This window comes from Haliaeetus leucocephalus, unplaced genomic scaffold (assembly GCF_000737465.1).
Source record: "Haliaeetus leucocephalus isolate CR32 unplaced genomic scaffold, Haliaeetus_leucocephalus-4.0 Scaffold751, whole genome shotgun sequence".
Classification (NCBI taxonomy): Eukaryota; Metazoa; Chordata; class Aves; order Accipitriformes; family Accipitridae; genus Haliaeetus; species Haliaeetus leucocephalus.
Window position 1 is genome coordinate 7,170,062 of NW_010973187.1, and position 22,806 is coordinate 7,192,867.

At 38.3% G+C, this 22,806-nt stretch overlaps 1 protein-coding gene across 1 annotated transcript in view; it reads right to left on the minus strand.

The window, feature by feature from the left end:
* Positions 1–36: 36 nt before the first annotated feature.
* FAM185A (family with sequence similarity 185, member A) overlaps positions 37–22,806 on the minus strand; it is a 48,840-nt gene continuing 26,070 nt past the window's right edge. The window contains exons 7-9 of the mRNA XM_010581101.1: positions 13,324–13,419; positions 10,916–11,050; positions 37–1,532 (exon numbers count right to left, since the gene is read on the minus strand). Coding sequence (XP_010579403.1) covers positions 1,417–1,532; positions 10,916–11,050; positions 13,324–13,419 — 347 coding nt within the window. The 3' untranslated portion in view covers positions 37–1,416. The remainder of the gene's footprint in view (positions 1,533–10,915; positions 11,051–13,323; positions 13,420–22,806) is intronic.

The following is a 22,806-nucleotide window of genomic DNA, read 5'->3' on the forward strand; positions in this document are numbered from 1 at the left end:
TTTATATATTAGTGTTTATATTAAAAATACATATAATTTGACATACACATCAGAGCCCACCTCATCCAAACAAACAGTACACACAACGGCAAACAGAATGTGGAGTTTTTAACCACCCTGAATTATAGTAAAAATGGTGCCCTTGAGTCCATTAGCCAGGGGCAGTTATATGTCTTGGGGAATCCTGTGGGAAAGAAGTTAATTTTATAACATACCATCATGATCTAAAGTACATACACACGTATATACAACTTAAAACCTGAGTGGACACTCTGAACTCTTCTCTGCTACTCTGTATCCACTTGGTTGGCAGGAATGCTGAGGTTTCAGTTTAAAACCACAGATTTCAGCACTTCTTTTATAAGGTGCCATATATCTGTATGGAAAGGCTTTTAAAAACTCCACTTACTGTACTGTGTGTTTGTATTATGGTAACACAAAATCCTCCACAAAATCATGCATGCCCTTGTGCAGGGCATACATAGTTCCCTCACCTCCCTCCTCTGCCTTTCTGCCTCAAAGAGCTTGCAGTGCTGTCATGTGAGGCTGACAGTAAGTCACTGGAAATGTAGCAAACAAAGAGATTACAGTTCTCATTTATTAGGCCAATACTTCCATTCTTGAGCAGCCTTTGCTTTAAGGGAATGTTCATGTGGACTCTTATCTGAAGTCCAGTTGGTGGAGTGTTCCTTCTTGAAATCAGCCAGATCCGTTGCAATTTTGAGTATTTATTGTAAAAGCTTTTCTTTGCAGACGAACAGTAGTAGACATAGCTAGAGTTCTTATTTCTAGCCACAAACAAGTGGTTCAGGATGACACAGAGCAAGTTTTGTCATTTCATGTAAGTAGTTTTACACATACAGTACCCATTGACAAGGCAGAAACTGCTTAGGGGTCAAACACCAGACAAGAAGACCAAATAACTACAGTTCTGACAGTGGTTTTACCCTATCCATGATACAAATTATTTGGCTGAAGAAAATTCTCTGCATAAACCAGCAGAATTCCCCCAGTACTGAGACATTTAATTCAAAAATACAAAATAGCTTGCAGAGCATGTCATCTTGGAAGTAAATTTTCATATTTTCAAATACAAGATGTTGAAAATGCTTTTTATTTTTAAATGATGGCTCCAAACTTGTGTTTGAAAGTTACCAGCTTTTAAACTGACATGGTAAGTGGGTCAAGTTATATAAATTCGAAATATGAAAGACCTCATCATTCCTAAAAGGCACTAAAAGTAAACCAGACCTGTTAAGCACCAGCCACTGTCAAGGGCAAATCTTGGGTTAAAATGCCCTCATTTTTAATATTGTTTCTCTCTTATATTAAGAATATATATCAACAAAGTTTCATAATTTTACAGAAATGTTCCATTACAATTTCTTGATTTAATCTCTTTGGCCTATTTCACCTTTAAGAACTCTTCAGCTTGACAGACTGAATCCAGCTTTGGCTTTTAAGACACACTTTCCCGTTTTGTGTGTCAGCCTTAATCCATTTGTCCGTTTCATTCCTTTGATTCATGTGACCTGGAAGAGAAAGTTCCATTTAGCTTAATTTGACACACAGTAAACATGTCATCTTCACATTGCCATTTTTTTCAAGCTTCCTGGAAATACTTATAAGACTTTTATTTGGTAGAATTTATATCTTTTCAACAGAGGCTTCTGACATTTTATTCTTGATACAGTTTTTTGCATTAATCTGATTTCCCATAATATGTTATTACAATAAAGTTGTGGGTTTTGTTATATAGTACTGTAAATTTTATTATGGGCTAGGAAATACGTTGTGGTAGGTTGACTCTGGCTGGACACCAGGTGCCCACCAAAGCTGCTCTATCTCTGCCCCTCTCAGCTGACAGGGGAGAGAAAATATAACAAATGGCTCATGGGTCAAGATAAGGACAGGGAGAGATCACTCACCAGTTACCATCACAGGCAAAACAGACTTGACTTAGGGAAAAATTTATTACCAATCAAATCAGAGTAAGATAATGAAAAACAAAACCAAATCTTAAAACACCTTCCCTGCACCCCTCCCTTCTTCCCAGGCACAGCTCCACTCCCAGTTCTCTCTCCATGCTCCCCCCTAGAGCAGCGCAGGGGGATGGGGAATGGGGGTTGGAGTCAGTTCTCCACACGTGGTCTCTGCCGCTCCTTCCTCCTCAGGGGCAAGACTCATCACTCCTCCCCTGCTCCACCGTGGGGTCCTCTCTCCCCAGGCTGCAGGTGGAGATCTGCTCCCCCGCGGACCTCCCTGGGCTGCAGGGGGACAGCCTGCCTCACCATGGTCTTCCCCACGGGCTGCAGGGGAATCTCTGCTCCGGCGCCTGGAGCATCTCCTCCCCCTCCTTCTGCACTGACCTGCGGGGCTATTTCACTCACATGTTCTCACTCCTCTCTCCAGCTGCAATTCCTGTCCTGTGCAGTAACTTTTTCCCCTTCTTAAATCCGCTCTCCCAGAGGCCCTACCACCATCACTGATGGGCTCAGCCTTGGCCAGTGGCGGGTCCGTCTTGGAGCCGGCTGGCATTGGCTCTGTCGGACATGGGGGAAGCTTCTAGCAGCTTCTCACAGAAGCCACCCCTGTAGCCACCTGGCTACCAAAACTTTGCCATTCAAACCCAATACATAGGTCTACATTAGACATTATTCTGGCCAAGTAATTTGAAAAGTTTTAATCTTTATTTTAAACACAGAAAAGAGACGTGGGAAAGACCTGATTTTCCAGATGACCAGACATGTTGCTACAATTACTGCTTTCTTATGATAATGGCTTAAAAAACCAAAAACCCTGAGATGTCTGTTGTCTTACATATTTCACATAAACTTAGTATGCATGATCATGCTCTGAAAAGCTCACCATGTAACAGACAAAGGAGAAAGTTCAACTTACTCTCATTTTACAGTTAAGAAACTAAGGCCAAGAGAGAATAAGTCACCTTCCAAATTTATACAGAAGATTTATGACCAAATTGGGAATTAAACTGGGATCTCTTAAGTCCCAAATCAGTGCCTCTATCACAGGATCAAACTTCTCTTTGGTTTATCTTTACAAAATATCTTTTATTATTACTTTAGAATTCACTCAGTCACACGAACGCTAAGTTTAGAACTAATTTGAGCCTGGAATAGCATGAGGGATGGCAGGGAAGCAGATTCTGAAGCAACTTTGCAAACATGCTCTGCTCTGACCTATAACACAGCTGAAATTAAATTTTGGCCACGTCAAGAACAGTGGCAAAACTCCAACTGACATCACTGTATCAGTTTCCACAACTCAAGCCTATGCGCCAAAACTTTTCAATAGCATTTCAGTACTTCTAAGTGGGATTAATTTAAGGTTATGGGCCAAACCCACATCAATTCACTAGCAGGCTGAGGTACTGTTTAGAAGTATGGGATTTTCAGGAGTCCAACAGTGTCAGAGTTCTCCCACTGAATGAAGAGGTATTTCAGTGTCCTTTGTTATCAGACTACAACATGCCTTCAAGGATCTCCATGTGGATGTCTAGTGCAATTTCTGCACTCCTGACTGCTCCAGGCAGCAGCAGTCTCAGTCACACTCAGTATCATTCCTACTGCAAGGGAGAATCTACAGTTCTACTCTCCATCTAGTTATGGACTTAAATATATGATGATCATCACAAAGTTCAACAGATGTTTTTGCTGTACATAAAATCTGTTAAAATCTGAAACTTCAATTCCTCAGAAAACTTTCCTGAATCATCGATTTGCAATAGTACTGTATGAGAGAATACAGAACAAATTAAAACAAAATCTATCTTTTAAGTAGAGGTTGCCCTTAAAACATTAGAACAGTTTGAATTTTAAACAGGAAATAGCCTCCAGATATCAAAAAAATGAACCAACAAGGAAGCGTAAAGGAAAACTTCAGTTGATCCCCTTAACAGAGTTGTAGAGCACTGAAAATACAGCTTTTTTTTTTTTCCTAAGGAGAGAGGACACAATAAATGCAGGGCAGAGATATATTTCCAGAAAGCACACATTGGAGAGCTTGGTCCCAGTTCCTCTCATGTTTTTGTCGCTATGGTTTGTACTTCTGTACAAGGAACAAACACTGAAGTACAGAATCAGCCTTGTAAATGAACAGTTTCATTCACTGCTTATGCCCTGCTACACTTTTGCTAAAAAGTTACAGAAGAGTTTTGAGGAAACACAGAAACAAATTAGCAAGAGCTGTTTAAAGTTCGGTTGTTGTCTGAGCTCTGTTTCTCATTTTGCATTTGCTATGTGAACTTAGAAAACTGTTTTGCTCCTCATGCTTCTTTTGGAGATTTGCCTGTGAAGGGAATGCAGAAAATATCAAACTGCCTGCAGGAAAATGAGTGTCAAGTTCCACTCCTTAGGGATGAAGATCTTCAAGCTATTCTAAGGTTATTAAGCCTATTGCCAGTAGCAGGTTCAAATCAAGCTTAAGATATTCAAATAGCTTTCTGTATGAGGTGCTAATCAAGCAACAAGGTTTAGTTGGAGACCTTTTGATGACAGTTTGGTCTTAGCTGTGCTCACTGCCTGTAATCTGAATACTGTGGGAACATAAATGGATTTTGAAGATGACTTTGCTAGCATGATTAAATTGCAAAAGCCAACAGCCTGCTGAATTGAGAATAAAGGGGAGGGGGGATTTCTTTTCAAAACCCACCAGTTGAGACAACAGCATGAGCTCAGGAGAAGACAGATGCACTGGTATGCTGCGTAGCCACCTTTTCAATTTAACGCCCAGGAAAATGTTTGCGTTGTTTTGGGTTTTGTTTTTTTGCAGAACTTTATACAGTCAAGTACTGACTGTTTATTTGCTTGCCTTCCTGGAGACTGGAGAAGTTAGAGAGCTCTATTTTCATATCATAAAACACACAAAGAGAAGCATATTTTAAATGCTGCTCGTTGGGGTTGTTAGAACTGTGGTATATCTCAAAGGCTGTGAACAGCTTGAGTTAAATGCAAGCTGAAACCAATAAAAATCTGTAGGATAGCATGTCATCTAATGCGTTTTATAAAAGTTGGATGAACTTTGTATTTGACTTGAAGGAATGTAATCTTTTCCAGATACAACCTGGGTCTTTGTTTTTTTAAGATACTGCTTAAGAAACAAGGCTTCACAGAGGGACAGTGTTTAGAGCGACACTAAAACAAAGCTCTTCCCACTCAATTCTAGTGGCAAAGAGTCAATAAAAATTGCTTCTAGGAAAGAAGGAAAGTTTTGAAGAAGTGCCTTGAGAACAGAGAAAGCAGGGAGGGACATGGCAGCAGACAGTGTTACTCCTTGGATCAGAACCGTAACTCTGAATGCAACAGACCCAAGTCAGCTGCACAGTGGGAGAAGTGCTACGCTCAGCTGTTAAGTTTCAGAAGAAACAAGTTTCAGCAGACTGCCATAATACAAGCTCTTTCAGTTATTTCCCTTCTAAAGGTAAGTTGCTTCCCTCACATTACTCACTGCCCCTTCAGCTGTGTTTGTATTTATCCCTGGAACTCCATGCAGCTAGAAACACAGAAATTACCTTAAAGTAAACAATATAGAATTTCTGATAACAAAAGCACTTAAACACATCTGTAAAGCCTTGTACACAGTGTATGAGACTCATGCAGTCAGCTCCCTCCTTTCACACTGGCTTTGAAGCAACCCTACAGGGTAAGTCCACAGCACCTCAGAGGCTGCCCTCCCAGTACTACCATATGAGAAGCCATTCTGTGAGCAGTGAGAAGTTATTCCTGAAGGACATCAAGGTAGGAAATATCTGTCTAAATTCCCTATGTTCCAGAGGGGAATCCAGATCTAACCTCAGGCAGACATGAAAGCCTTATTATTCCAGTGCATGCCTGAGCAAATGATTGTTGCAAGGAGAAAAGTGCTTCTCACCACAATCTACCTGGAGAACCAAACAGTGAAAAGACTTGAGGTTATTAAGAAAAAAACAGAAAGTCAGAGACAGGACAGTGGTATTGATGTCCATCTTTTCAAGGGAATCTGGTAATTAGGCTGACTCTCTCCAGAGGCACATGAGGAAGAAGGCCATCTATGGAGTTTCTAGTGATCAAAAGAATAATTGGATGCTGGATCAATGCAAAAGGTAGAGGGCAACATCTATCTTGAAACTTTCACAGGAAAAAGGGAGTTAGAGAAGACAATAGGAGATTCTTCTCCATCCCCAGGACAGATATCTGAGGGAAGGTATATACTAACATGAAAGACAACGCCCTATTACCTATGTGCATGTCACCAGAAGACATGGCTCAGAGGAACACTGTTCAGTTGTGGCTCAGCAAAGCTCTAGTGCTGTAGCTGGGGTGGGATTAGTACCAGAGGCTAAAAATCCTGTTAAGTGCTGCAACTGCTGTCACACTGGATGAAATAGGGAGCAAGAATGTCTTGACTTGGGAGAAGACAATCATTCCCAAAGAGTATGTTCTTTGTAAGAGGAAGGAAAAATACGAAGAGGTTGGTTTGCCAACTTGAGAAAGTAAGAATAGGGAGACACAATAACCTATAAACATCCACAGCCTCTGAGAAGCAGCTGTGACACTGCAGGACTTTTAGCAAGGAAACGCATGCAAGTGCTGAAAACCAGATGGAGTACCTGACTGCCAAAGCTAAAATCTCACTCAGCACCAAGCAGATGGATGGCATCAGGTCCAAGGTTACCACTGGATATGAACTTGGCACTAGAACTGAGGCCAGGGAGGGAGAAAGATCTGGAATCAGATGAGTCCCTGGCACTACTCGGGGATGGAAGATTTACATGTTTTCAAGAAGGAAAAAAAAAGTGTGTGTGGGGGGGAGTTAACATTCCAGACAATTATATTTGGAAATTGACACCATCAACTACAAGGATCCAAAGAAAGTCTCTGAATGATTGCAAGACTTTTTCCAGCAACCTTACAGCTGTCAACACACAAGCCTGCAATCAAAGTGGGCAGAAGCATGCCCACTGGCTGCATTCAATTAGTCCCTAAATTTATCCATCCACATGTCTCATAACCTTCCTTTGGAGCAGGTGGGAGCAGATGGTCACATCAACTTAGGACAAGAGAAAAACAGGGCTGAAAGCACTGTATTTAACCTGACATCCTTGTTTGTCATGAAGAACATGCCTGTTCTTCACAATCTGCAGTACTGACAGTCCTATGGCCTCACCAGACACAAGTGCTTACTACCAGAAAGTTTATCTATGTAGCTAAGTTTTCTTTACCATAAGGTCAAATCATAATTTCTAATCCTATCACCAGTAGACAGAGAATGATTTCTTTCATCTCTGCAGCAATTTCTTATGTACTAGAAAAATGCACCTTATTTTCCCTTAGTCTTCTCTTCTTTAGACAAAAACACCACTTTTTTTTTTAAGTCTTCCCTCATTAATCATGTTTTTAGGCCTCTGATAATGTGTTCTCCTTCGGAGTCTCTGCAGTTGTCCACATCCTTTTTTTGAAGTACAGTAGTTAAAACTGGACACGTTCCAGCAAAGTATTACTAATGCCATGCAAAGCCAAGGGATTATTTTGAGTTTTACAGAATAGTCGTGTTAATACACTGTTTATTTTTTTTCCAACTGTGTAACATAATTGTTTCCTGTTTACTGATGTTTTTATTGAAATATTCCTCCTCTTGGGAGCACACAGGTCATTATTCCTACCTTTGTACTTTGAACTTAAAATGACTTATTGGAAAAATGACCTAAAAAGCATATAAATCAATATTACCTGAATTTTATCCTTGCCCTTCAACTTGTTTGTATCCCCTCTGACACGACAATCTCCTAAGCTCTTTCTGCTTAAATATTTGGCACTTTTTAGCCTGCTACCCTTCCTCTCACCATATATAGTATGAGGTACGGTTAATGATGTCTACAGGCTTCTTAAATCAGCCAATTTAAGAATACAGGCTGACCTGGAGACATGGTGAAGGCACAGACATTGAGCAGCAAGGGCTTCCCGCTTTGCCAGCGAAAGGAAAAGAATGCCTTGACATGATTACAATCAGAAATTACTGGAGTTACACAAACACTCTCAAACTAGGCAGCCAAACAAACACTTTCACAGATGGAAGCTGTACCAGCACTTAGCATGAAAAATCTGGTTTTATAACAGATTTCATTATACCATACATACTACTACTAAGAATGCCTACTGATGTCAATGGAAACATGCCTTATCCTTGCAAATTACTCTGAAGAATAAACTCCCGGGCACTGCTCTCTAGTTCCTTCCCTTCCTCCGCAAGTATCCCAGTTTTGCAGTAAAGTCCCTTCCTTTTTTAAAGAGCAAAACACCTTTTCACACTCTCATCACTGTGCCTCTAGAACACTCACTCCAGGCTTTCATCTTCTCGCTTTGACTAAATCCTGCTCTATTCCTTGGGCACCTTTCAAAACCCTGGATGTGACTGCTTGTGGGACTGTAGTGTTCTGACTTCCCCACTCAGCACGGGAACGGGAGCCATGAAGCAAGGTGATGACATACATCATAATGGCTGTAACAGCAGTAGGGAAGGCTTTCCCAGAGCAGGTGATAGACTAGGTGAATGTTTACCCAAGGCACAGAACTCTACCCTGTCTTCCCATTGGAGTAACATCTCTCACAATACTCCCAGAGGCAAGTAAAGCTTCCTGAAAGCAGCCAGTTCCTGTGTTATCCACATGAGAACTGGCCAGTTTCTGAAAAATCATCTATTTTTAAACTAACCTTTGAACTCAGAAGCATAAAAATCTAAACTGCCATGCTCTTGTGATAGAGTTTTTTTTCTACTTGGCAAAACCCCTCTTCTATCTCCATTTTATAATTCTTCTGTTACAGCAGAAGGAGCTATAGACTCTGTACCTAAAACTTCAATGGTGGATAATGGTTTCATGATATAGAAACAGTATTAAATGATTTTAAATTATTTCAGAATCTACTTGTACAAGAAAATTCTCAAATATCAACTTTAAGAGGAAGAGGTTGTTGAGAATGAGGTGGGGGACAAGTGCTTGGACTGCAGAAAGAATACACTGTCCCCACAGGATAAGGTAAAGAGAACTAGAAGCAGGAAGCATCTCCCTTGCTATGCCAAAGGAATGTTACTGACTTGACAAAGAAAAGGGAGGCACTGTTTTCAACACAGTAAGAAAAGGAGCAAAGCACACATTAAAACCAGGTACTTCATCTCCCTTCAGGTTTGTTGCTTCTCACTGACCAGTGAAGAAAAGGGAGAAGAAAGCTGCTATAAATCATTGGTTACATTATGAGAAAAAACACTCAAAGCTAAATGCCAGGTATACAGACAGATGAAGATACATTACTTCAGGCCAGCAGTAGCTCAGCTGAATTGTATCCTGCAGAAAATCCATTCCAGGGTCTATTTTTCATTCACCTGTATTACGATCAATTTAGATCTATGTTTAATAGTCTTTGTGCAATGCTGTAACCTCTTTAAACAACCAATAATCAGTGGCCTAAAGCTGTTGCCTCTGCATAATTCTTGCCGATTTCCATGCCTTTGGGATATGTATATGTGAGGGTTAACTAATCAGAGCTGCTTTTGGCCTCAACTGCCAAGATCATTTCCATACAGAATGGTGGGTTGAAAACTTGCATCCGCTTCAGTGATGACTGTCCTACATAAACACTGATTGGGTCACGAAACCAGAGAAGCCATTCAGCTGCGTATATTTGAAACACCACTCTTATCTTTAATGTTGCCAGAATAACAAGATGATTGACTGGTCAGTGGTCGTCCTTCACTGGGAGAAACATTGTTTTATTACTGAGGCAATTCATTCTGTAAAGCCTTGCTGGAATCTGGAGTCCTTCCACAGGTTTCTAGCCTGAGAACTTCTAACCATGGTTTTAAGAGAATTTGTATTTAATAACCACTAGTAAATTTAAATGCTAGTTACTGTTCAAGGCAGGAAGAGATACAGCTATACATTTCAAGACTACTATTTTATATAAGCAGGATACATATTAAAATTATGTACCTCCACTTCCAATATTTCCTGACTTTGAGATTATCATCTTACATAGGGAGGAAAAGAAGGTTTGTGCATATTTTTCTTTGGTTTTAAACATAAGAAAACTCAAAGCCTCACCCAATCTGCTATCATAGCAGGTCATATTGACATAGCACGCTCAAAAACAAAGCTGGAGCCTTCAGACACATTACGTTAATGTTTCCGCTTGAGCAAACTGAGTAATTGGTAACAGCAACAGCCTTAACTTCTAGATAAACACGTCTGCAGAGGAGGAGAGAAACATACACCCTGACAATGAATTGTACAAATGTTTTCTAAAGCAGGAAACAGCAAGACTTGGGATTCCCGAGTTCAATTTGAAATGCATTAGAAGAATATTTCCAGTAATTGCAGGCACCTTTCCATGTACTCTCTATTCCTCCATGCTCCAGCTTCTTCTGCTCTTCTAGCTATCTCTCACCCATCATTTCTCAGCCTATCCTGCACTATTTAACATTTATACTGTACATTTACAAATATGCCACATACCCCTCTTACTTCGCCCCCCCCCCTCCCAACAGAGATACACAGAGAAAACTTTTCATTATATTTTTAACAGACATTCCCTGGCAATTTATTATATGTGACTGTCTAAGCCAACAAAGCAATGGGTCAAATTCAGCCTTGGATTACCTCCCACAAATTCACTGGAATAACACTGAGGATGAATTTGGCTCCAAGACTTTTGTTAGAGAAGCATTTGTTTGCACTCAGTCATTTACCAAACAAAAAGAAAAAGTTGACTAGTAACATGGGGAGTACAATGGCACAAGCAAACATTTGAACCTGAAACAGATGAAAGAAGAAGATGCCAAGAGCAATAAACTCATAAGGAAACATGGATGCCTTTGACTAAGGCCAGACAGACATTTATTGGAAGCCAAGATTAGTAAGCCTTACCACTTATAGTTACGTGATCATCTTTGGAGGCACTCTGTGTTTCTTTTAACTGGATCTCTGAGCTCACATCCACTTTTCTTCCAGACAACTGTAAATAGGCTTTGAGAGAGGCAGGTACCTTGACTGTAATAGAGCCTGGTATAAATTTAAATGAAAGCTAGTTAGCTTAACATTGAGATCAAAGCATGAAACAGGCAATTTTTTAGCTAACTTAAATCAAATCATCATTTGTTGTTGGTTTGGTTTTTTTAAAGAGCCTTCAGACACAGTAACCTCTTTTTTTTGTCTCTGAAAGACTAAATGAAGATATCTTAATTTATCATAAACAGAATACTGTATGTCACATGTGGAAAATGGTGTCACTATTTCCCTTGCAAACATGAAAACTAACATTGACATATACTGCTAGCAATGGTGCTTGGTAGAGGATCTTACTACAGGAATGATCAAGGGAAGCAAATCTAATAGACCTCACAAGTATTATAACTTCAGTTTCATCTTCTAGTTGCATATTTACACTCACGAGCAAGGATAGGGGATTGGATCTGATGATTAATCCAGCCACTGCATGGCATGTTATGAAAGAACTGCTCCTCTGGAACGATGAGATGCCACTTACATACTGTTAACACTAGCAATTGTCTTTGCTTTACTGCACAGGGCCAGGTGTTCACACCCTTGAACAGATGCAGTCTCAAAAGTGACTAACTAGTTTAGACTATGTATCACTAAAATGTAAACTACTAGCAAAATGGCAGCTTTGGTGGCCCAAATAATTCTACCCTTGAGATTAAAAACAGAAATTCTGACTTCTGCTTCCCCTAAATATGTACTTCTATGCATCAGACTGAAGGCAGATGCTGGGCCCCCAACCTGCCCACATTAGTCATATTTGGAACTACTCAGTCACAATGTTTGGAAGCTGCGCTCAATGCATTAAAACAAAAACCTACCAAAATTCAGAATACGCTTTCTGTATACATGCTTCTTAGTTTTTGCCCAATCCAACATTCACTTTAGAAAAACATAACAAGTTTCTTTAAATACGTCCCAAAAGCTGAAGCAGAACATGCTTAGAAAACTGATGTTATAACAACTAAGTAACAGTCAGAAAGCAACCCTAGCTATGCAATTTAAATTCAGCAGAACCACTTGCCTGCATCAGTCCTGATGAACGAATAACTGTCAGTATAATTTAGGCCTAAATTTTGCTGGATACACAAAAGCCTTAGGATAAGAAAGGAAAAAGGTCTTCATCTTTGGGTCCTCCTTGGAGAGTTGCTCAGTGATGTGACTCATAAAATCCAACACACATACAGCTAATTCATCACGAATGGGACATTTTCTACACTGCAGCTGTCAGCAGTTACTCTGAATTTGCAGGGTAAATGGAAACAGAACTTCACCAACTTTGCCTTTACTAAACTGTGCTGCCAGAAGATATATCAGGCAATGTTTTGAAAATAACTTTAATTAGCTTTTTTAAAATACCTTCCTCTTTGCTATTAATTCAAAGAGACATTAACTTAGTAATAACTTCAAAAGGTAACTAAGAAATAATACAAAAATAAATTTCTTTGCACCAATGGAACCAGAAGAGCTTGTACAGAAGAAGGGCACGCAAGTGATTTCAATGCATTTTCTTCATTATTCCCATTCTGAGTAACTGCTAGGTTTTAACAGGGCACAGGCATTGTCTCACAGATGAGAGAAAGGTACCAAATACTATGTTCATTTGAATCACCTGAAGTGCCTGACATGATGTTAAAGTCAAGTATAAAAATGCTGTAGTGGGTTTTTTTGCAAAAACTAGGACTAGCAAGATGTATTAAGGCTTTGTCATTTACAGTATCCTATCTTCTGAATGGCAAAACTATTAATCCAACTTTAGGGGTAAGCTTTTAACCAAGAAGTGAAATTCTATGGAGTAATCAGGAGAAAAAAAGGAAGAATGGTAGGGTAAGGCCCTCTCATCTTTGTTTTTCTGCCTTCTGATTTCAATAATGGGACACTTCACCCAGAAAAGGCAGGAAACAGAAATGTAAATGCATGTCAGTGGTCACTGTGCACATACATGTATGAGCATCATGGAGTAAACTCTGCTCAAGGCAAAGAAAGACTGTGATCCAAGTTAACTCTGCAGAATTCTGCTAGGTACCTTGCCAGGGAAAAAAGAAAGTATTGAAAAATACAAAAATTCTGTAATCCATTTTAAGTATCATTGCCACTTACAGAGTTTACTGTATTGTAAGTATTTATATACATCATCTAATAATGAGGTAAAAAAGAGTGTAGATAACCGACAATCACAAACTATTTTTTTCCAGACAGATAAACAAAAAAGACTCTTACACCCTTTTCTTTTACATCAGAACCTGCCACAAAAATATTTGTTTTAGTTTTCTAACCTTTCTGGGATTTCAGATCCACTTTTCTTAATTGACTGACATAAACATCTATTGTCCCATGATGTGTAGAAGCTTTTAGACTTCCATCAGATGAATCTAAAAAAAAGAAAAAAAGAACTTGCATATCGTTCACTCTTTTAAAATAAAAATTTGCTAGAATCTTTCTTTGTACTTTGAACTGATTTCGTCAGTTCTTCTGTATTTGAGAAGTATCTTATATTCATTTACTGAATGCCACACTTCTCTTCGGAAAAACAAGTTTCTGCACAAAACTTATCCCCCCAGTCCAGAATTATGGCATACACTGGTCCCAAGGCCATAGCCCTGCAGTTGTTACTGGACTTGCAGCATCTACAAGACCCCAACAACACTCCCCTCTTTCTAGAAGGACGAATTTATCTTCATGTGAAGATCAAGCACCAAATTTGAACACTAAGATCTATTTTAGTTTCCAAAAGAGTTAATTTGCTCAGACTCTGCACAGGGAGAACTTTACCCAAGAAAGCTACCCCACGCAATCAAGCAGCAGTTATGCATTGTAACATCTCATTACGCAGAACTGTGTATCAGGCTTTGAGAAGTCTGATTCACTACATCTGAATTTTAAATAAATGTTTGCGATAACCATTGCACTTTATATAGGAAAACAGCATTCGTTCTTTGACCTGGAATAGACAGGCCTACATTTTCTTCTATACCTTACTAGCTGAAATTTATGACAACAAAACTTTCTGAAGAAACATTTTTACAAATAGAAAGCCTTTAAGAAGCCTTAATTGTATACCTGAAAAGTAGTCTTTAATTACTTGCAATGTATTCCAGTTTTAAATACATAAATTTCCACAATATAACAGTGAAGTCCTAAAGAGTTAACTTTTGAACTACTGAACAGACCTATAGTTGATAAAAATTGCAAAGAAATTATGAAACAACTCTAGAGAAGCATAAAAAAAATTACATATATACATGAGCAAAAGGCAGTCAGTGAAACATCTTTTCAGATACAATGCTAGAATGAAAGAACAGGCAAGAAATCTTGAAATACTGATAGAGACTGTTTTTCTTAGTTTCTGGATGTGCATAGAAAAAGAAACACAGTCAAACTTTCAGAAGTAGCTAAAATAACAAAATCAAAGCTGAATGAAACTTCCCATTTTAAAAAGAAAAACATTAATGAAGGAATGAACTTGATTAACCATAACAAGGACATCTAGCATTAATGCCTTAGGCTTGCCATACAGTTTTAGCTTTAAATAAACTCAGCTGGAGCTTTTCTGATCCCAGATCTCAAGCACAGATGTTGAAGATCAGTGTACTACATACAACAGTAAAAACATGGAAAGGGATTATTATCCCACAGCTAAAACCAATTTCTTTGTAAGGAAAAGTAATTAAAAAAGAAGTAGCCAATCCATATTTAGTCAGCTGAGAAACTGAGACCATCTTTGGCTAACAAGAAAACAGTGACAACTAGAATTGGATGTGAATGTTTCTGCCATCTCAATAGATTTTGTTAAAGAAATTCTGTTTCAAATCTGGAAAAAATTAATGCTTTGTTAATTGAAATTAGTGAACTGGAAAAAAGGTTTTGCTTGTGTAAGCGACAATGAAACATTTTACTGATGATTTTTTAAAAGGTTGTTCATTATAGTTAAAAGTTAAAGTCATTTGAAAATTTCATATGAATCAACCTTTTTTATGAACATTTTTAGTAGTGATAGCTTGACATTTTCATGTGAAAGCTATTTTTACAGATATTCCAAATCAAATTTATTAACAGCCAATCACTGAGTCTCCACATAATCTTGACAGATATTTTGTTGGCAACAGATACAGGAAATATCCAGCCTCTGACTCTTCTGCTTTAAACAAAACATGCAATTAGTTCCCTTATCTGCACTAGGAAGAAAGAAGAGTCTCCTGTGATAGGACCCTCTCCAGCGAGAGCAAGTGCTAACAGTCTGTACACCACCAGCAGCTGGTGGTGCTTTACAGGGACCAATGTTTATTCAGTGAATCCTTCCTCTTGCCACTCTTCAAGTACAAAAGCAGCTCTTGTGACATTCTTCACAGTGGAACGATGTCTTCTGAAAATCTAGTAGCCCCACTGCAAGACTGAATAAAGTATTCTTTTCTAAATTTTCAATTAATATATATTAAAAAAAAAACCCCAAACTTCTCATTTTGTCAGAGACTGCGTTCTGTTTGCAGAAGGCATAACCATAAAGGATGCAGAAAGAGGGCAGTAGGCATAGGTTCACCAAAGCACAGATTTACCTAGAAAGTAAAAAAACCAACCAAACCAACCCCCCCAAAACCCACCAAACAAAGAACAGCCAACCTCAATGGAAAGTAGAAAGCTTTTCCGTTGGAGAAGACCATTTTGGGAGGATGACTTGCCAAATTTTGACTCCCAGAGTACAACACTGAATAGAAAGTTTCATACAGCAGAAGAAATTACAGCAAAGTTTCAAAAGCACTGAGAACCTTGGCAGCATTAACCAAACACTAAAGCTGACATTGCAATACCTGTTTAGCTTTGATCTATGGAGATAACATGAAATATATTTTATGGAAACAACTGAATACGATTTATGGAAAGAATTTTATGGATATGATATTAAACACAAATGCTTAGATACAAATAAGAATGTCAAGAGACTTAAAGTTGTTCATCACTTCTGCAAAGTCTATTAAAGATACTGTTTAAGTTTTGTGTCTGTAACTAAAAAAAACAAGGGGGAAAAACAGAAAATGGATTAAAAACAGCAAAGATGAGGTTATATAACAAAAAAGGCCCAAATTTAAATAAATAAATAAATATTTCAACAAGAAAAATTACCCTATACTAACACAATCTGGTAGGACGAAATACATAACTGCAATAATAATGGAAACAATATATATTTTACAGTTATGACAGAACAAAGCTAAGGCAATTTATTTTTAAATATACACTCAGTGTTAGCTGAGATCAATGTGAATAACTGAAGGTAAAAACAAGAAAAAAGTGCATACTTTGAATTCAGAGTTTGCTAAGGACTGACAGCTCAAGGGGAAATACAAGGGTGAATTTTTCTACTGGAAATGGAACAGATGGTCACTCTTGAGCAACTTCAGCTATTTAAGAATTTACCAGTACAGGAAAAAAAAAAAAGAAAAAAAAGGCAGTGAAGCAAGATGTCCTTGACAAAGTTTTTGTTAAGCTTTATGAAAAATAAGTACAGCTTGAAGAGTAAGACCTAAGTCACATAACTTGAGAAAGACTATACAATTCAAGATCACCGAAAGGCCCACAAAGGTGACAAAACTGAAACATCATTTGCAACATTTAGTATAAATGGAGGAAAAAGAGATAAAGCCATATACTGAAAAAAGGATTAAACACAAGCGATCTTTCCTTAAATCTAAGCAAACCCATACTTACTTTTCCTAATAGCACATAATAACTGGCAGTGCTCATATTAAAATCAGTAACAAAGCTGATTTCAATAGGAAAACACAAAATATTATTATGATTTGGTTAAAGATAGGAGAAAGTATAAGATTCCAACATATCTGAAGTATGAGGAAGATTTAATTCCTACTTAACTGGCTATCTAGTATCGTCTGTTGATAAAGACTGATGAATTTTCTTGCTTTAGTTCATTGTTCTAAAACCATCACACGAAAAATATTGAGAAACTGAAATGTATACATTAAATTTGATTCTATGATTCTATTCTATGATTCTAAATAGACTAATTGCACATACCACTAAAAAAATCATTAGCAGTCCTTAATACAGTCACCATCTAGACCTAGCAAAACAAATGATCTAACACAGAAAGCAAAGAAATCTCTCATGAAAAAAACAATTCCTTTGCTAACAAAATTGTCCAGATTACCCTTTTACCTCTAAATGAGGTATTTCCTACCTAGATTTTAAAGTTATATTTATTGGTTTTAAAGGCCACAGTTTCTTTTGGGTAACTTATTCTGTTCCAAAAAAAAAAAATCATTACATGCCTGAACCTGCATCATAATACAATGTGCCAAGTACAACTTCACCTTGATAAGCCTCTGACCTACTCTAGATCAAATGGGATCTTCCACTTCAAATATCTATCCACGCTATCCATATCTATGCATCTTCTTCAACAGACTATGTCATACTGTGTTTACCATCTCTGCAAACCAATTAGCTATAGGTCTCTACTATTTTAAATGTTTAAGAGACTAATTGGGTGGAAGCAACTTCTGAAGAGATATGTGCATCTAGTCAGGAACATGATTGCCAATAATATGAAATCCCCACAAAACCTCCTCTGGAAGCTTCAATAAATTATGTAAAACTGCTCAACTGTGAGCCTCGAGTTTGAGACCAGTAATTAGCAGTGAACTCCAGGGTCAATACTGGACCTAGTCCCGTTTAACATCTTCATTAGTGATCTGGATGATTGAGCAGAGTGCAGCCTCACCAATTTGCTGATGACACAAAACTAGGAGAAGTGGCTGATACACCAGAAGGGCATGCTGCCATCCAGAGGGACCTTGACAGGCTGGAGAAATGGGCTTGCAGGAGGCCCATGAACTTCAACAAGGAGAAGTGCAAAATCCTGCACCTGGGAAATAACAATCCCAGGCACCAGTACATGCTGGGGGCAGCCCAGCTGGAAAGCAGCTTGGCAGAAAAGGACCTGGGGGTCCTGGTGGACACCAGCTTGAACACGAGCCGGTGATGTGCCCATGATGCAAAGAAGGTGAACAATGTCCAGGCTGCATTAGACAAACTGTTGCCAGCAGGTCAAGGAAGGTAATCCTTTCCCTTTATTCAGCACTGGTGAGGCCACACCTGGAGTACTGTGTCCATTTCTGGGCTCCCCAGTACAGGAGAGACATGGACTTACCGGAGAGTTTCCAATGAAAGGCACAAAGACAATTAAGGGACTAGAACATCTCTCCTATGATGAAAAGGTGAGACAGCTGGGATTGCTCAGACTAGAGAAGGGCAGGTTCAAGGGAATCTTACCAAGGTATATGTATATTGGTGTATTTAGAGGTTGTGGAGTCTCCCTCCTTAGAGATATTCAAAAGCAGAATAATGTTGATAACACAGTGATGTTTTAGGGTGTTTTTTGGGGGTTTGGTTTTTTTTGAGATAAGAACAGTTTAATAACTAAAAACCCCCCCAAACGACAATAATAATAATACAAATACAATAACAACAATTGTAATGAAAAGGAATATAACAAAAAAGGGAAATTAGACCCAAGAAAATACAAGTGAAGCACAATGCAATTGCTCACCACCAACTGACCGATGCCCGAGCAGCGATCCGCCCCTCCCAGCCAACTCCCCCAGTTTATATACTGAGCATGATGTTCTATGGTATGGAATATCCCTTGGCTAGTTCAGGCCAGCTGTCCAGCCATGCTCCCTCCTAGCTGCCCGTACACCTGCTTGCTGGCAGAGCATGGGAAACTGAAAAATCCTTAACTTAGGATAAGCACTACTTAGAAACAACTAAAACATCAGTGTGTTATCAACATTATTCTCACACTAAATCCAAAAACACACTGTACCTGCTACTGGGAAGAAAATTAACTCTGTCCCAGCCAAAACCAGGACCTATATTTAAGGAGAATGCTGACCTACTCAGGAAAAAACCCTCAAACTACAGAATGGCTTCTTAAGTTGGCAATGGTATTTTATCCCAACAGGAAAAGCACTTTGAGTTTTGCATTAGATTTAATACATAAATAAATAGTATTCTGCAAGACTGAATACATCCCTGTATTTTAATATGCATAAGACATGTAGTTCTTTGATATCACAGCTTCTTCTTTCCAGGAAGGACAAATACTCAAGTCTAGCTATGAATAAATAAGTCTAGATTCAGACTTTCAGATTTGTTCTCTTGATTTAAATCCATGGAAATTAAATCTTCATTAGCCAGATTTCTGTAGATTAACTTTGGCATAACTGGGAAATGTATGTTTGCAATATAATGAAGAAACCTGATATTTTTAAGACACTGCATTTCTTAGTATGTACCTAATGTATACTAAATAAGAGCAAGAATACTTAAGGAGATGTAAAAGATCACTTCGGATTCAGTTATCAAGAGCGTCCAGTGCACCCAAACCAGTCATGGAAGGAAACCATTTTTCAGAAAAATCAATTATTTTTCCATTTGTGGCATCTTATGAAAGACTTTCAGACATCATATCTGTAGGAAAATATTGCCTGTTAGAAGTTATTAGAACTGGATCATACTTGGATGTCTAGTTATATTTCTACTGTCTGGAATGTAGACTGGTTAGCTCTATATTGGAACAAAAGTATCCATTTGTGGATGAAATGGGTGGTGTAGTCCTTCATTTTTCTCCTACAAACAAATAGGTATTGACAACTGTAGCAAAATACACATTCTACAAGTATAAAAAAGGTATCTTATCAAGATTTGAAAAAATATTGCTCCAAATACAATATAAACTTAAGTACTACTGTAACAACATTCAGAATCTTCAGCGCCATGATACAAGGTGCTATAAAACATACGTGATGTAAAATCACCAAAATTGTTTACTGCTAATAGAAAATGTACAGAAGTAAAAAAAGCTTATTCTTTTCAGCTGCAAGAAAAACCCTATTGTTCTCAGGCAGCAGCTACTTTTTCTGTATGCTCCAGTTTTTAGAAGTAGTTTCTTCAGGACATAAACTCTGTCCAGAATACTATGTAATCTACATTCAAAAGGACACAAAGAGAGGGAAAGGGAAAATGGAAACAAAGAATGATAAAACCCAATTAGTAACTCATCAGATATTAACTCATAGTGGACTTTTTTTTTTAAACTTTCATTTTTCATAGCCTGACACCTGAGGGATAGGAAAAAGCAGCTAATTCTAACCTGCCTGGAGAGCAGCACCCTTAATATAGGATGGTGTGGAAGACAGCATGGGAACAGTGGGGAAAAAAAAATTATAGGTCTGTCATCAGCAGAACACAGAAGAAGGTCAAGTTCTGAAATACAAGGTTGGAAGATGAAGGACACTTAAAATGAAAGCCAGATCATTAACTTACTTGAAGCGGATGGCAGACTAGATAAATAGAACTAATTCCTATTAAGAGACAAGTGTGTCCATGGATACTTCTTTTTAAAAAAAGTACTTAAGAGCTGTACTTTAAAGGCATTTATTGTACTTCATAACAGAATTCAGAAATGAGGTTTTTAATTTAAAAATTCCCTAGATCACATGTTCAAAACTGAATCCTCAAGACAAAATTTACAGATGTAGCATTACTTCTAAACTGTTTATTGTTTTATTTTTCAGTTATCCAAAACTGTCTTAAATACCATAATTGTTTTCCATAATGGATTCCCTTCTTAAAATAAAACTTTGGTGTTTTCTCTCAGTACTAGGGAATTGCCTTATGATGACACTCTCATCACACAGCAAGTCACTGAAGCCTTTAGGTCATCTAGTGTGGGTTACTGAATTTAGCACAGTAAGGCAAACGGACACTGACATATTTTTAAAAAAAATAAATTATGAGCTTCTTGAATCTCAATATACAGTTTTCCTTGCCAGAATAAGTCCCTGCTGCCCATAACCTGGTTACGGTTGTTTCTTCCCCTCTTAAACAAACCAACCACCATAGGCTTTATCATTTCTGACTATACCAAACACAAAAGATTAATTTCTTCAATGCATAATTGGGTTAAACATGATTCATGCAGTAAGGAAAAACTGCCTTTTTTTTTTTGAGCTGGTAGGGGAAAATTTGGCTTGGCAGCAGAGTGGAGAATACATATTCAGACCATACCAATGACATTTAGAAATAAGCAAATTCTAGCAGGACTGAACATGAGCCAGCAGCATACCCTGGCAGAAAAGAAGTCCAACAGTATCCTTGGCAGTATCAACTGGAACATGGCCAGTATATCAGGGAAGGTATTATCTCTCTCCACTAAGCACTTATTAGACCACACCTTGAATGCAGCATACAGTGCTGGGGCTCCCAAGAGAAGGGAGACATCAATAAACTGGAGTGAATGCAGCAGAGAAGCACCAAGAGAGTCAGGGTGTGGAGCACCTTCCCCATCAGGAGAGGCTGAGGGATGAGGGCTTGCTCAGCCTGGAGAACAGATTGCTTCAGGACCTGACAGCAGCCCCGTGGTATCTGCAAGGAGATGATCAAGAAGGCAAAGCCAGGTTCCTCAGAGCGGTGCATGATGAGAGCACAACATACATCAGCCGAAACAAGAGAGTTTCAGTCTGGATAGAAGGAAAATCTTTTTCACCCTAAGGACAGTTAAGCAGTGGAACAGTTTGCCCAGAGAGGCTGTACAGCCTGCATCCTTGGAGGTTTTCAAGATCACAGGCTAAAGCCCTGAGCAACCTCACAGTTGGCATGGCCTTGAACAGGAGGTTGAAGACCAGAGACTGCTTGAGCAGGGGGGCTGGACAAGATGACCTCCAGAAGTCCCTTTCAACCTCAACCATTCTGTGATTCTGCAACTTCCTGAGGTCCCTTCCAACCTGACTCTTCCTACGAATTTACCAAATTAAAATTTAAAAGATTAAGCTAGTTCTAAAAACAAAGTACTCCATTATTTTGGTAAGATTATTCAGATTTCTAATGACTATTCTAAATAGAAACTTAAACTAGGAGTAAAAATAGGTCTGGTTGTTTTAAATTAAAACCCACACAAAACCCATAGAACATTTGTTAGAAGTAGGAAGCTTCTAGCATACGGTTAGAAAACAATTTGTCTGTGACTAACAAAGCTCACAGTACTGGAGAGAAAAAAAAAGGAATAATCCCTACTTTCATATTTTAACACATCAGTGTGAAACACCGCCACATGCCAGATGCTTAAAATTGGACTGAATTTTGGATAGAGTCTTCAGAAATTAAGAATAGATTCAGACAAACAAGTAATACCAAAATAAAAAAATAAATCAAACTATAAATAATAAAAAAGGCAGAAAATTAAAGGGAGTGAGAGACAACAGCATTGGTTTCCTATTTTAATGCAGAATTATACAAGAATAAGAAACTCAATACAGTCGCTTGTTATTTCCCCCAAAATATTTTTTAAAAAAATCCAGCACTCTCAACTATGTTTTAGTTCGACTTGTAAATAAATCTCTCAAAAGCTAAGGATACATCCCCAAAATCTAGAGATGAGTGCATTTTTTCAGTTAACTGATAAAATTCTGCTTCCAGTGAAATAAATAACTACATCCCTAGGTAAACCCATCCAGGGAAGTTAGAAGATCTGACCCATTCTTCCTATTTCTTTCAGCAAATCCCTGTCAGGTCTCTGGCCATCCAGCAAACTATCTTGTGGTATAAATTTCTCATACACAAAAACCTTTCACTTAAAACTTTACATTTTCTTTCTCAAGCTTTTAGAGTTGAACCACTAGATCTTAAAAGTTATTTGCTTTTGGAAAAATCCATAAAAATCTAAAGGATGTTTAATGCTCTTT